Here is a 14,454-nt window from a genome sequence, read left to right as displayed (position 1 = left end):
GGAGGAGTTAAAGAGGACTCCAGTGGCAACCCGTGAAGCTCTGGTGAACTCCAAGCCCAAGAGGGTTAAGGCAATGTCAGCCACACAAAATATTGTCACTTTTGGCCCAATTTGGACATTTTCACTTAGGGGTGTACTCACTTTTGTTGCCAGCGGTTTAGATATTAATGGCTGTGTGTTGAGTTATTTTGAGGGGACAGAAAATTTACACTGTTATACAAGCTGTACACTCACTACTTTACATTGTAACAAAGTGTCATTTCTTCAGTGTTGTCACATGAAAAGATACTATATATCTAACATACGGCACCTAAGCCCTATTAACTACTCATTCCTTTGCATATCAATGATGGGAAATACCCACTTAATAGAAAGGAGTCACTATTTCAATTAGATGTCCAATCATGTACTGAGGCAGGGAGATATACTGAGTTCCCTCACTATTCCCATAACCTTCGCTGCAACACCCAAGGTCATAAATCCTATGATAATGGATAACCAAATAAAGTCAGGTCTATAAAGATATAAAGGGCTAATACTAAACATAAATATTAGATCTCCCACCACTTACTATAAATGATAAGATGTAATATCGCCCAGACTATTTCTTAAATGGGAGATCCATGCCCAGGGCCCATATTGTCCTAAACCTGAAACAACAGGCCCTGCTCTATTACTATTGCCCATAGAACTGAGAACTTCTTATTTTAAACATCTTCTTGTTTTGAAGGGCACAGGTATCTTCATCCTAGCTACTGGATGACATTGCCCTAACAATGATTATGGGTCAGCAATGTAGAAACAGATCCTTGTTTACCAAAATGTCAAATACTGCCTAATTCTACTTTTGGATTCAAACTACCAGTTTCAAGGGGAGGACTGAATCACTTTGCACAGACAGTTCTTATTTTGGATACATAAATAATAAGTGCAGACTAGTTTAATTTTTTCCAAATATGTAGCTGCTAGGAAGGGTTGACTTGCAGCACTCACTTTTAATAAATATATATATATATATATATATATAAATATATATATATATATATATATATATATATATATATATATATATATATATATATATATATATATATATATATGATAAGGCTATTGTGCAGTTGTATGAAGATCATTTGTAAGGATACTTTTTATACAAAAACCTTCATTATCTTTATGATGTACCCACTAGGTCTCAAGATGGAGATAACTTGAAACATCTTATTAAGCAAAAAATGTTTATCATTTTAGAAAGGAAAGTTACTGGACCTGGAGAGCAATTTAACAAAGACTAGTACAATGCTCAAAAGAGCAGAAGACAATGTATCCAAACTAAAACAGCAACTGGCCTTACAACAGGTAAGCACTTATAGTTATTTTAATTTACTGTGCTGTATGCCGTGTGGTATACATGGGGGGGGCAAAAACATTTTTTTTATTTCGTGGGGACAGATGGATGCCAAAAAAGTAATTTGTCCAAGAGTACAGAACAGTGGTGGAACTTTTATGGGTCTTGCTAGAGGTAATCCTGTGGACGCTAGCTGTGAGAAATTGTTTGTGGTCCTGTAAACCATGGACAGCATACTGACAGGATTGGTACCAGCTGATTGGCAAAAAGCCCACGTGGTACCAATATTCAAAAAAGGGCAGAGACATATTCCTGGAAAAAAGGGGGGGGGGGATTAACTGCGCGTAAGTGATATTAGGTAGTCAAAAAAAGAGGATCAGGTAGAAATAACAAATAAATGAAATATTTAAAATATTATAAAAGATGTGAATTCTTAAATGTGACACAAACACAAAACATGAATATTGTAAAACTAATTGAATTGCGCTATTGAAAAACAGATGTGTATATAAGTGATAATGAAATCACCTTTAGGATAAATCCAAATAAATGTGTATAATCATATATCATATAGATAGGCATGTATAAATAATCAATAAGTCTAACATCAAAAGTGCAGTCTTCGTGTGCAACAATGGAAAAAATTAATGTGAGTCCATATGTGAACAATAGAACACCCGAGTGAGCTCACTCAGACCCTCTGTAACGGGGGGTCATGGGTTTCTGGTAAGCGGCCAGTCACTCTATACATGGTGGTGGATTCAAGCACTTTGTCCTTATCCAGCAAGATCTTTATTTCATTTAATTCAACACTCGGGTGTTCTATAGTTCACATATGGACTCACATTAATTTTTTCCATTCTTCACATGAAGACTGCACTTTTGATGTTAGACTTATTGATTATTTATACATGCCTATCTATATGATATATGATTATACACATTTATTTGGATTTATCCTAAAGGTGATTTCATTATCACTTATATACACATCTGTTTTTCAATAGCGCGATTCAATTAGTTTTACAATATATTCCTGGAAACTACAGGCCTGTCAGTATAACATCGATAGTATATAAACTATTGGAGGGAATGATAAGGGACTATATCCAAGAATTTGCTGATGAAAACAGTATGTTTAGTAGCTATCAGCACGGGTTTACAAAAGGTCGTTCTTGCTAAACGAACCTGTTAACATTTACCAAGGTAGTAAGCTGCCATCTAGATAAAGGAAGGCCTGTTGATGTGGTGTATTTGGATTTTGCGAAAGCATTTGATACAGTCCCCATACAGTCCGCTTAATTTACAAACTGCGGTCTGTAGACATGGACCATAGGGTTTGTTCATGGATAGAAAACTGGTTACAGAGGGGCGTATCCAAGGGGTGGTGATAAATAACATGTACTCAGACTGGTCTGGAGTGAAAAGTGAGGTGCACCAAGGCTCTGTCCTGGGACCAACTCTGTTTAATTTGTTCATAAATGATATAGAGGTTGGTATAAATAGTTCCATCTCAGTTTTTGCCAATGACACAAAAATAAGTAGAGTAGCAGCACTCATAGCAGGTTATAGAAACTTTACAAGAAGATCTGAATAAAAAATTTGGGATGGGCAACTACATGGCAAATGAGGTTTAATGTTGAAAATGTAAAGTAATGCCCTTGAGGGCTAATAATTAAAATGCAAGTTACTCACTAAGGGGAGAACCTTTTGGGGGAATTAAAGATGGAAAAAGATCTGAGGGTCCTAGTTGAAGACAGACTCAGCAATAGCATGCAATGCCAAGCTGCATTAAGCAAAGCTAGCAGACCAGTGGCGGAACTACCAGGGTCACAAAAGTCACACTTGCAACTGGGCCCTGGCATTCCGCCACTGTAAAGGGGCCCCAAGACCGCAAAAAAGACTCCCGGTCTGGGGCCTGATGTAGTGGCTCCAGTGACTGGCTCGCAGCTCGTGAAGGGTGTTTCTGTTCCGACACGCTGCAATTACTCTGTACGGGCATCTCCCCCTCCTCCCCCCCTCTTGCCTCACACACTAATGGCCGTACACACGATCCAAATATCGTACGTCAGATCGTGCAACTTTTTTCGCTTAATAGTCGCAAGTAGAAATTAAATAGGTTACTAAAGTCACGAAAATTCTCGTACGACAAAAAAAAAATGGAAGTGATGTCATGTGTTGTACTGTAGTTGTATTGTATTTTCGGACGACAACTATACTGACTAAACGAAAATCGTACAAGGAGAATTTTCGTGCTTGTCCGATCAAATAATATCAGATGAATTGTCGTGATCGGCTCTCGAAAGCTCTGTACTAACGATCCGATTATCGTACGACCGTGTCGAAAGCGGTATTTTTCGTCTGATTTTCGGATTGTGTGTACGGGCCATAACACACGGAAGGCCCCTCCCTCTCCTCCTAAGGTCAGATGTCACAGACAGGAGGAGGAGGGGAGGAGAATGGACAAAGCATCAACAGGACGGGGTGTGCTGATCTGAGGTACTGAATCTGAATGCTCGGCTCTTGCAGGGGAAGGAGACAATGAATCCCCTTAACTTGCATAGATTTCCTCTCACTTCCTGTTTGGATATGGGGCAGGAAGTGAAGGGAAATCTCTGCAATGGGAAAGGGATGGTAAAAAATAAACTGACAGGGGGCTATAACCCTCCCTTACTCTATCCAAAATGAAAAAAAAAAAAGTGTTGCCTATAGTTCTACTTTAAGCACAAATTTCTGAGAATTTGATAATTTTATGGAGAGGACTTAGAAGATATAACCATGCTAATGGTGCAGCAGAAAACATAGCACAGTGAGGAAGGTTTGTGGTCCAGGATGATAGGACAGTCAAAATTAGAAGCGGCGCCTTCCCCCCCAGCAGTTACGGAATGCCGGCCACCCGCATACCGGAAGCAGTGCGGTCGCTTTATGGGGGCGCTAGACTAACGTGCCTCTCAGCCCAGTATGCCTCATAAAACTGGCGCTACACTAACAGTGTAGCACAAGCCGGCGGGGACTCTTTTCGTGCTGCCCCCTTGCAAAGTGCTGCCCTAGGCCTGGGCCTTGTCGGCCTAGGCCAGGATACAGCATTGCTTTTAGCGGCTAAGAGAACTATAACTATAGCTAGATTGTGGAAGAAAACTTTGGTTTCCATCTCTCAGGTCAAACAAAAGATCTCATTGATAATGACCCACAAAATGATGGCCAGTATCAACAAAGATACCAAGAAACAATTTGAACACCTATAGGGCCCATGGGCCAAATATATCCACTTAATATTGTACCCAGCAGAGTATTGGCTGAGGTCCACAGGTTCAAACTCTTTCTCTTTCCTTCCTCTTTTCTACTCTTTTTTTTTTTCTTGATCTCCTCGTAATGTTGTTGAGCCAAATATTGGAGGGGTCCATGTGACCTTGTTCTTCAGAAGTTGTGGCATTTATTGATAGTTGATTTTGTACCATGGCTAGATTTTTTTGATGCACAATGAAAATTCTGTTCTTCTGGATGTATGATACATATCCTTTGGTTATATCGTTAATCTTGTATAATAAAAATTTTGCTCATAAAATAATTATGCTCATATTACAGAAGGAATTTGCAACTAAAGATGAAGAAATTAAAAAATTACATTTAAATATTACTCATCTTCAAGCCAATGAAGTCAAGCTGAAAGACAACTTTGAGGTAATTGTACCTTTTCTGCCTTGGCCTAGAACCTTTTCAGATTCCCCTACACCTTTGCCAAGATAATTGGTGCAAGGAGAAAAAATATATATAAATAAACCAGTTTATGTTTCATAAACTGTTTTTTTTTCTAGCTTTAACTACTTGCTATATGACAGATACTAATAATATATATTTTATACAAAAGGAGCATGTGCGGATAATAACGAATGAAAAGAAGGCGAAGACCGACTTAGAGCAAATAGTGAACAGACAGGTAAGAGTATAGTATACATGGTGTTCACAACTTACTATTAAAAAACATTTTTTTTACACTAGGACCCAGCTAGTCTAAGGACCCTCTCACATGGGTTGTGTCCAGTCCAGAACTTTGCAGACCCAGATTCGATCTATGGACAGCCAGATGTAAACAGACTTGCATCTGTTTACATCAAACTATCTCTGATCTGTCACGTTTAGGTTGGAAAAAATGAAAAAAAGAGCACATCTTTTCCAATTTTTTCTTTATGGACCTAGACAGACTCAGAGGTAATTGGATGTAAACAGACGCATTTCAATCTATGTCAGCCATGTGGGTTGCTACAGTGGTGATGGAGGCGTGCAGCTGAGGTGGTATCCTCTTACACTGTCAGCAATTCTGTCAATGTGGCAGCAAGTTCCACTCTGTGTATTAGGAGTGCTGACAGCAGCTTTGTAAAAGCTAATAAAGGGTCTGGAGGATATTAGTTATGAGGAAAGGTTGCGAGCGTTGAACTTATTCTCTCTGGAGAAGAGACGCTTGAGAGGGGATATGATTTCAATTTGCAAATACTGTACTGGTGACCCCACAATAGGGATAAAACTTTTTCGCAGAAGAGAGTTTAATAAGACTCGGGGCCACTCATTACAATTAGAAGAAAAGAGGTTTAACCTTAAACTACGTAGAGGGTTCTTTACTGTAAGAGCGGTAAGGATGTGGAATTCCCTTCCACAGGCGGTGGTCTCAGCGGGGAGCATTGATAGCTTCAAGAAACTATTAGATAATCACCTGAATGACCGCAACATACAGGGATATATAATGTAATACTGACACATAATCACACACATAGGTTGGACTTGATGGACTTGTGTCTTTTTTCAACCTCACCTACTATGTAACTATGTAACTATGTATGAGTGATGGCTTTAGAGAAGTTGTAGCCTTCATTCATAAATGAAATTTTGCCTATTTAACTGCTCGTTAACGTCAGTTAAGTACCTGTATAAACTCCTTTTACTCCTGCTTTCCTTAGCTGTCTTTTTTAAGTGGTAGTAAACTTAGTTTTTAAAAAATTTGCTGCCAGCCATTATGTACACTGAGGAGTGCATGCGCAGCTGAGGGTACATTCACGGCCCCAATCAGTGCCGCGGCGATATGACTCCCACGTGCATGCGCGGGAGTGACGTAATCGTGGCTCAGTCATTCAAGCAGCCAAAGGCATGGTACCCAGAAGGCGGCAAAGATGGATGCACCCAAGCCCCGCCGGATCGATCACACCGCAGCACTGGAGGTTTTGTTTAGCAGGTAAGTCTGTCATAATGTGCTACAAATGCAGTGCATATTAGCACATTATGGCATAACCCACCAGGGGGCCCTTAAAAGAGATAGCAGACTTAAAGTGATTGTAAAGGCAGAAGGTTTTCTATCTTAGAATGTCTTCTGTGTGCAGCAGCCCCCCCCCCCTCAGCCTCTCTAATACTAACCTGAGCCCCAACTCTATCCAGTGATGTTGTAGGAGTGTCTTGGCTGCCGGGGACTCCCCTCCCCATTGGCTGAGACAGCAGCGCGGCGCTATTGGCTCCTGCTGCTGTTAATCAAAGTCAGTCAGCCAATGAGGAGAGAAAGGGGGCAGGGCCAGGCTGCAGCTTTGTGTCTGAATGGACACAGGGATCTGTGGCTCAGCTCGGGTGCCCCATAGCAAGCTGCTTGCAGTGGGGGCACTCAACAGGAGGGAGGGGCCAGGAGAGTCAAAGAGGGACCCGAGAAGAGGAGGATCCAAGCTGCTCTGAAAATCCACTGCACAGTGTAGGTTAGTATAGCATGTTTGTTATTTTTAACAAAAAAACCCCCAAAACTTTAGTTTCACTTTAACTACCGCTTTAAAAGAAGTATGGCCAAAGCTTATTTGGCCATATTTCTCTTCTGGGTCACAGGAATGCACTTATTTCTGTGACCAAAATTCAGCCGAAAGCTGTCAGCTGACCTCAAGGAGCCCATCCAGGCTCTGGAAGGATCTTTAAGGACTTTAAGGTCAGGATCCACCCAGATGCCTGACCAGTAGCTGGCTCTGCCTTTCAGTGTGCCGCTGAGAGCCTGACCCAGCCCCCCCTGCCCCCTCTACAAACGGTGTTCCTGTGTGCACTGGAGAGGCAGAGCAGAAAACAGGTGATTGACAGTGACTGGCTCACTGCTCAGTGAAGACGAAGAAATGAGCCTTCAGCATTCATGTGATCGCTCAGTTCCCAATATTAAAACTGGCAGGGAACAGCTGCAGCATTGGACCGATGCTGTAGCCATTTAGGTTAGTATGTAGGTTTGGTTTTTTTAATATTCAACACTTCTCCTTTAAAGTTCCAATTTTTTTTTTGTCTATTTTGTTCACGATTTTTCAAAATTATACACATCATTTTAAAAAAGCCCTTAATTTGTAAATACCTTAACCATCCTTTTGTACTACAAAGATAATTAATGCATTTATAAAAAGGGGAAATCAGTTGCCAATGAAAGCATACATGCAAGAATGGTCCATCTCATCTTAGGAGCTTTGCAATCTTTGCCTTGACAGCCTGAGGACTTTTTCCTGACATTGCTTCCATTGCTGATATATTCCATCCCCGTACCCAGTCAATCTTTCTAGCATGCCTCAACCATTCCTTATCCCTTTCACTTCCCAAAACATGCTTCCACTATCTCCTCCTTCTTCACAAATGTCTCTGGTATCCCCAATACCCTCCCCTCTTATACATGCCTCCAGAGTCCTCAGCAACCCCTGCCAACTCCTTCAAATGTCTCTGGTGTTCCCTAATCTTCCTCAATCCTGACACTTGTCTCTAAAGCCTAATACTAACGATCAGAAGACCGTACAAAAAATACCGCTTTCGAATGATCATATGAAAATCTGACTGTTAGTACACAGTTTTTGGGAGCCGATCAGGACAGGGCATGCAAAGTTATCCAATGGGACAAGCACAAAAGTTTTTCTCGTACGATACCAGGTCATACGATTTTCATTTTAACCAGTACAGTTTTCATCCAAACATACTTTAACAATACAATATGTTACACTTCCTAATTTTTATTCCTTTGTATGAGAATTTTCATAACTTTAGTAACCTTTCCATTTTTGATATAAAGACTAGCATGTACAAAAAACGGACAACTATTTGTCTGATAATCTCATCGTGTGTAACTCCAACAATTGCCCCATTTATGAATGAGCACAGATTTGCTAGTATGAACAATAACTTAGTTGTAGGTAAATAAAGTAATTGTTCCCTGATACTCTTCATCTATTCTTCAAAGTCTTAAAAGAAAAGACGGATGTAGTCATCTTTAAAACAATAGCAATATTTATTTATCAATACCCACCTCTTATCCAAAGGTCTTTTTTCTATCCTTAAAAAGCATAATTTGCCTAAAATTAGTAAATATTTTTTTTCTGTTTAATCTTCTTTTATACATTTTTGTAAATATTACAAAAATGAGGAAAAAATACATTTTGAAATATCCAAAAACAAATAGATAAATAAATAGATAAACAAAGGGAATTTGAGGATAAAGCAATTTATCAAGTACAGTACAGTAGTTAAGAATGCTTAAAATATTGACTACTTGTGGCTCCTCGTTTAACGACCAATTCCTTTAACGATCTGGTCATTGGAACGGAACCTGGTCATTAAGTGAGGAGAGCCTGTAGTTATTATGCCAATCTTCTTTAAATGTATGATTTAAACTATATTTAGGCATTACATGCCTTATGCTTAACGATATAAAGATATCCACTGCTGAAAAGAAAGAATCTCATATACCCTCAAGATTTTGCGTTGTTGCAAAAAAGCGAAAAACTAAACGTTCTAAACTGCTAGAGAAAATGTATTTATCAAAATAAACTTTTTTGTCTTCCCTTTTTGTATACGTGTTTTGTTTGTTCCTTTTTGTCTTTTTTTTAAATAGTTTATGTTGATAAATATAATTTTTGTCTATAAGTTACATTTTTAAGCTGTTTGATGAGAGCAGTCTTGCCAGTCTTGCTTGTCAGTCAGCATCTCTCCTGCTCTAATCCTCCATGCTCATTGGAGCGCTGAGCTGTGGAGGGACGGGGAGAGGCCATCTCAGAAGCTCAGCGGTTTGCTGAGACTGCCATCAGTCAAGGCAGCTGGCAGGTCCAGACTTGGGAAGTCGGGGTGACACGGTGCCTCGACTGATAGCAGTGATGTCAGCAGAGAGCGGACTTCAGACCGCTCTGTGCTGAAAACGGGGCACAGGAGTGCAAAATGGATTGCACTCCTGTGACCCTTATGCTGCGTACACACGAGCGGAATGTCCGTCAAAAAAAGTCCGATAGGAGCTTTTCATCATATTTACCGTTTGTGTTTATGCCCCATTGGACTTTTTCCGTTGAAAATTCTGACGGACTTAGATAGTGAACATGTTTTACATTTTTCAGATGGAACTAAGTACTATCAGTAAAACTGCTCGTCTGTATGCTATTCCGACGGACCAAAAACGACGCATGCTCTGAAGCAAGTACGAGACGGAAGCTATTGGCTACTGGCTCTTGAACTTCCTTTTTCTAGTCCTGTCGTACGTGGTGTACTTGACATCGTTCTGGACGGTCGGAATTTGGTGTGTTCGTGTGCATGCAAGACAGTTTGAGCGGAATTCCGCCAGAACTCCGTCGGAAAAACCGACAGTTTATTCTGACGGCAAAACCGGTCGTGTGTACAGGGCATAAGGAGAAGTCCAGCCTAAAAAGCTCAGGCTGGACTTCTCCTTTAAGACCTTTTAACATAAAATTAATGATTAGCTTAGCATTCAACTAGCTCTGGGGAAAATTCCCTTGCAAAGTGAAAAGCCTATTTGCCTTTAATAAATCAGCCCCATAGTTTCTGATATTTGCAGAAATATTTCAATTGAATTGATCATTCTACAGAAAGAAAAAAGGATCAGTAGCCTATAAATAAATTTTTTGATTGTGCGTCATTTGTAAAATAGGCTGCCTGCCTTTTAACATTTTGCAACTTTTGTGTGTATTTGCATTCCTTGCAATCAAACTAGCCAACTGTTCATTCTTCAAACACCTGTTACAGATTTGCCATAGTCTTTGGAACACTCAAAACACACATACAATTAGGAATGTTTTATATTGGCACTGTGCTATTTTTATGCAGCAAAGGGAGGCCTTTATGAATAAAACTGGTCATATAAAAAATCTGTCACACTACCCCTGTTTTACACTGCCTCACTGTGTAACAAAATTGAAAAAAATTGCTTTTTATAACACGTAGCCAATGTTTTGCTATACTTTATAAGGCTTTGATAATATACCAAAATAAGGTACGGTAATCCCACATCTTATAAAAGTCTGCATGATACGGTATACTTTTGAGAATGCCAGATACAATTCTGGAATGCTTTCTTTTTTTTAACAAAAAAGGCAACATCTGTATATAATAAAGGCACTATCATCAATTTAATTAGAGCCACTTGCCCCATAAGACTTGATAAGTGACCCCAGTTTTGTAATATTTGAGAAAATGTGTTGTTAATTCAGTTCATATAAACAACCCAAATCTCATGGTATATATATTCAAATTATTGAATATTAGATGTAGCATCTGCAAAGGTTGTTAAAGCAAATTTTAATTCTCCCAGATCTCCTGATGACCACAAAATGTTATATTTTGTCCAATTAATAGCATAACCACAGAACTGAGAGAAGGAATTTCTACAGTGATTCAGTAAAGATATTACCTTAAGCAGTCTATTCACAAACCCCAACATTACCCCCCCCCCCAAAAAAAAAATTGCATATAATAAAATTGCAGTGATAAGTGATCCTGCTGAGATGCCCTTACACTTGCCATAATGCAGAGGCCTGAGGCTTTAAGAAGAGTTTGAAAGCAGACAGGATGGTGACAACCTAGTTTTCTGCCCCTATAAATCCTATACACAATTAAAGCACTAGTGCATTGCTGAAAGGTTTGAATCAATGGATTCTATGCTGGTACCCATTGATGCAGGAAGGCTTGATCATCGGTGGAGAGCATCCTCACTGGGAGAAGTAAGTATGCAAACAATTGCAAACAGTAGGTAAATGATGAACCAGCCAAGAAAGTAAAAAAAGGTTTTGTCACAAAAAGATGCAACGTTTCGGAGCTACCAAGAACCCCTCTTTTTTTTTTTTTTTTTTAAAGCCCGTGTTGTGTGAACACACTCCAAAAACTCCACCCTGTGCCAAAAAAAGTGCACACACATAAAGAGTAATACACAAAACGGGTGTACACATAGTCCTCAAAAAAAAAAGGACCTTAACCCTGATCCCCCAGGGCATTAGGCTCCAGACGGGGACTGAGGTACTTACACTTGGTCCATCTGGCCCAAACCAGACGGACCCCATTCTTTGGAGGGTCTGCCGAAACAGACCCAATCAAGAACTAGGTGGAGCTCCCCCAAAGGGAGACCCCATGAGAGAGGGAGAACTAAGCCAGAAGGCCATGTCCACCCCCTCCCAAGACTTTCAGGGCAGGCCTGAGGACCTACACCCTACCAGTTATATGTACAAAACTGTGTACAACAAAAAAGTGACAAACAAAGGGCTATAAATAAAAGAAGTCGGGAGAGGAAGTGAAAATGACCATTGTGCAATACAATGGCTGGCCAGGAATAAAAAATTCCTCTGGTCCCAGCCAAAAAGCCCTACCCAAGAGGCAGGTGTGAAAAAAGTGTGTGGTAGTGCAGTGACCTTGGTGCCGCAATACAAAGTGACCCTCACTCACAGTTAAGTTATGGCACCCCTGGACTGCCACTCCAGGGGCACATGCACCACGGGCTTCTTTTGGGCCCGGCCCTCAGCCGGACCAGAGCAACCCCCGTCGCTGCCAGATAGTGAGCCCTTCTAGGTATTTTCGGGGAGAGCCACAGACACCGGATACGGTCTCCCCCGATACTAGCCTTCCAGGCCCCCATCATACCAGAGACCACACCAATCCTAGCCAAAAGGCCTGGATGGCCCAGCCTTTGGCCAGACCAGTGCAGCACCCATCCTCACCAGGAGCATCCTTCTGGCTCGCTCAGGCTCGACCGAGTACCAGCCTTCAGACCTAGGAGCACTCGGGTTTGGTCCCTGCCGATACGAACCATCTAGATACCATCACACCAGAGGATATGCATAGCCCTCCTCGAATAGGAGCAGCACAGTGCCTCCTCTGGTAATTGATAAGAACAGATACTACACTTGATCTTAGCCAAAAGCTACTAAGAACCCCTTCCTCATGCAACAGTGACAATGTGATGTGATGGAAATATATAATTATTCCCGCGCTATCATGTATGTAAGAGACAGGACTAGTGGGAAAAGCTGCCTGCACCAAATAGGGTACGAACCGGACCCTGTGGGTGAATAGTGGTATAGATAGGTGGTGCTGCGCTAATCCTAAGTGAAGAAATAAACTAAATGAAGATAAATAAATAGATTCTATTATGTGGCGTGTATTGTAGTGTGCACCAAATAATTATAACGTGTAGTGATTACTAGCTAACCCGTGTAGGGCCAGTCACTCACACAGCAACAAGCCATAATAATAAAAATACACTCATAAGTAATGAAATAATAAATAAATATCAACAAATTCATATAAATTAATAGCAGCAAATGTGGAAGTGCCAACTTCTAATAAAGTGCACAAAAGCAATAAATAAGTGGATTGCAACGTGTGTCAAACATGCAACACATAAAGTGACTGTGTGCAACAGTGCAGCAAAGAAATGCAGCACAAAAAATGTCCAAACTGCATTTCTTTGCTGCACTGTTGCACACAGTCACTTTATGTGTTGCATGTTTGACACACGTTGCAATCCACTTATTTATTGCTTTTGTGCACTTTATTAGAAGTTGTCACTTCCACATTTGCTGCTATTAATTTATATGAATTCGTTGATAATTATTTATTAGGTTTCATTACTTGTGAGTGTATTTTTATTATTATGGCTTGTTGCTGTGTGAGCGACTGGCCCTACACGAGTTAGCTAGTAATCACTACACGTTATAATTATTTGGTGCACACTACAATACACGCCACATAATAGAATCTATTTATTTATCTTCATTTAGTTTATTTCTTCACTTAGGATTAGCGCAGCACCACCTATCTATACCACAATGTGATGTGATGACACTGTAGCACCCACTGCTGATAAAGGGGCTGTGTGCTGTCAGGTGTGCACTGGTGTGATTGGTGTGAATGAGCCCTAAATGTCTTTATACGTATCTCTACTATTTTTTTAACCGAGAATGTATGGTTGCCTAAGTGCTTCAATAGCCTTTTGTATATGTTTATTCAGATCTTGGAGCCATTAATACATGTATACAGTGCTGCAAATACATTGAGTAGTAGTGAAGGGATGCCAGTCATGCAGGCAGGAGTGTAATGCGTAAAAACTGATTTCACGACCCATCTTGGTTTTCATGTCTTATTTGCTGTCTGATGAAAACAGATTTTTGTAAACTTCACTTTTAGGAGATGAAAGTGTTTGACTTGGAAAATAAAATAAGAGAGCTTCAAACAAACCTCAGATCTGCTCAAGAGTGCAAGATCAGCATGGAACAGAAGCTGGCAAAGGAGCAGGTGAATGTGTTTTTCAGACTATAACTGTTGGCAGTGTATAGAACTCTGTCTTTTAAGGTCATCTAATGATATAGTTATATACACTATATTGTCAAAAGTATTGGGACACCTGCCTTTACACACACATGAACTTTAATGGCACCCCAGTCTAATGCCCCGTACACACGGTCGGATTTTCCGATGGAAAATGTGTGATAGGACCTTGTTGTCGGAAATTCCGACCGTGTGTAGGCTCCATCACACATTTTCCATCGGATTTTCCGACACAAAGTTTGAGAGCTTGCTATAAAATTTTCCGACAACAAAATCCGTTGTCGGAAATTCCGATCGTGTGTACACAAATCCCACGGACAAAGTGCCACGCATGCTCAGAATAAATAAAGAGATGAAAGCTATTGGCCACTGCCCCGTTTATAGTCCCGACGTACGTGTTTTAAGTCACCGCGTTCAGAATGATCTGATTTTCCGACAACTTTGTGTGACTGTGTGTATGCAAGACAAGTTTGAGCCAACATCCGTCGGAAAAAATCCTAGGATTTTGTTGTTGGAATGTCCAAACAAAG

The 14,454-nt window shown here is 40.4% G+C and overlaps 1 protein-coding gene across 5 annotated transcripts in view; it reads left to right on the top strand.

Moving 5' to 3' along the window:
• CALCOCO2 (calcium binding and coiled-coil domain 2) overlaps positions 1-14,454 on the top strand; it is a 137,349-nt gene that overhangs the window by 88,184 nt on the left and 34,711 nt on the right. For all 5 annotated transcript variants that reach the window (XM_073608053.1, XM_073608050.1, XM_073608054.1 and 2 more), the window contains exons 13-16: positions 1,249-1,356; positions 4,931-5,026; positions 5,214-5,282; positions 13,784-13,891. In XM_073608053.1, the coding sequence (XP_073464154.1) occupies positions 1,249-1,356; positions 4,931-5,026; positions 5,214-5,282; positions 13,784-13,891 (381 nt within the window). The remainder of the gene's footprint in view (positions 1-1,248; positions 1,357-4,930; positions 5,027-5,213; positions 5,283-13,783; positions 13,892-14,454) is intronic.

Source organism: Aquarana catesbeiana, linkage group LG12 (genome assembly GCF_042186555.1).
Source record: "Aquarana catesbeiana isolate 2022-GZ linkage group LG12, ASM4218655v1, whole genome shotgun sequence".
NCBI classification, from domain to species: domain Eukaryota; kingdom Metazoa; phylum Chordata; class Amphibia; order Anura; family Ranidae; genus Aquarana; species Aquarana catesbeiana.
Note: the sequence above shows the minus strand (reverse complement) of the source record. Positions and strands in the feature narration are given on the sequence as shown.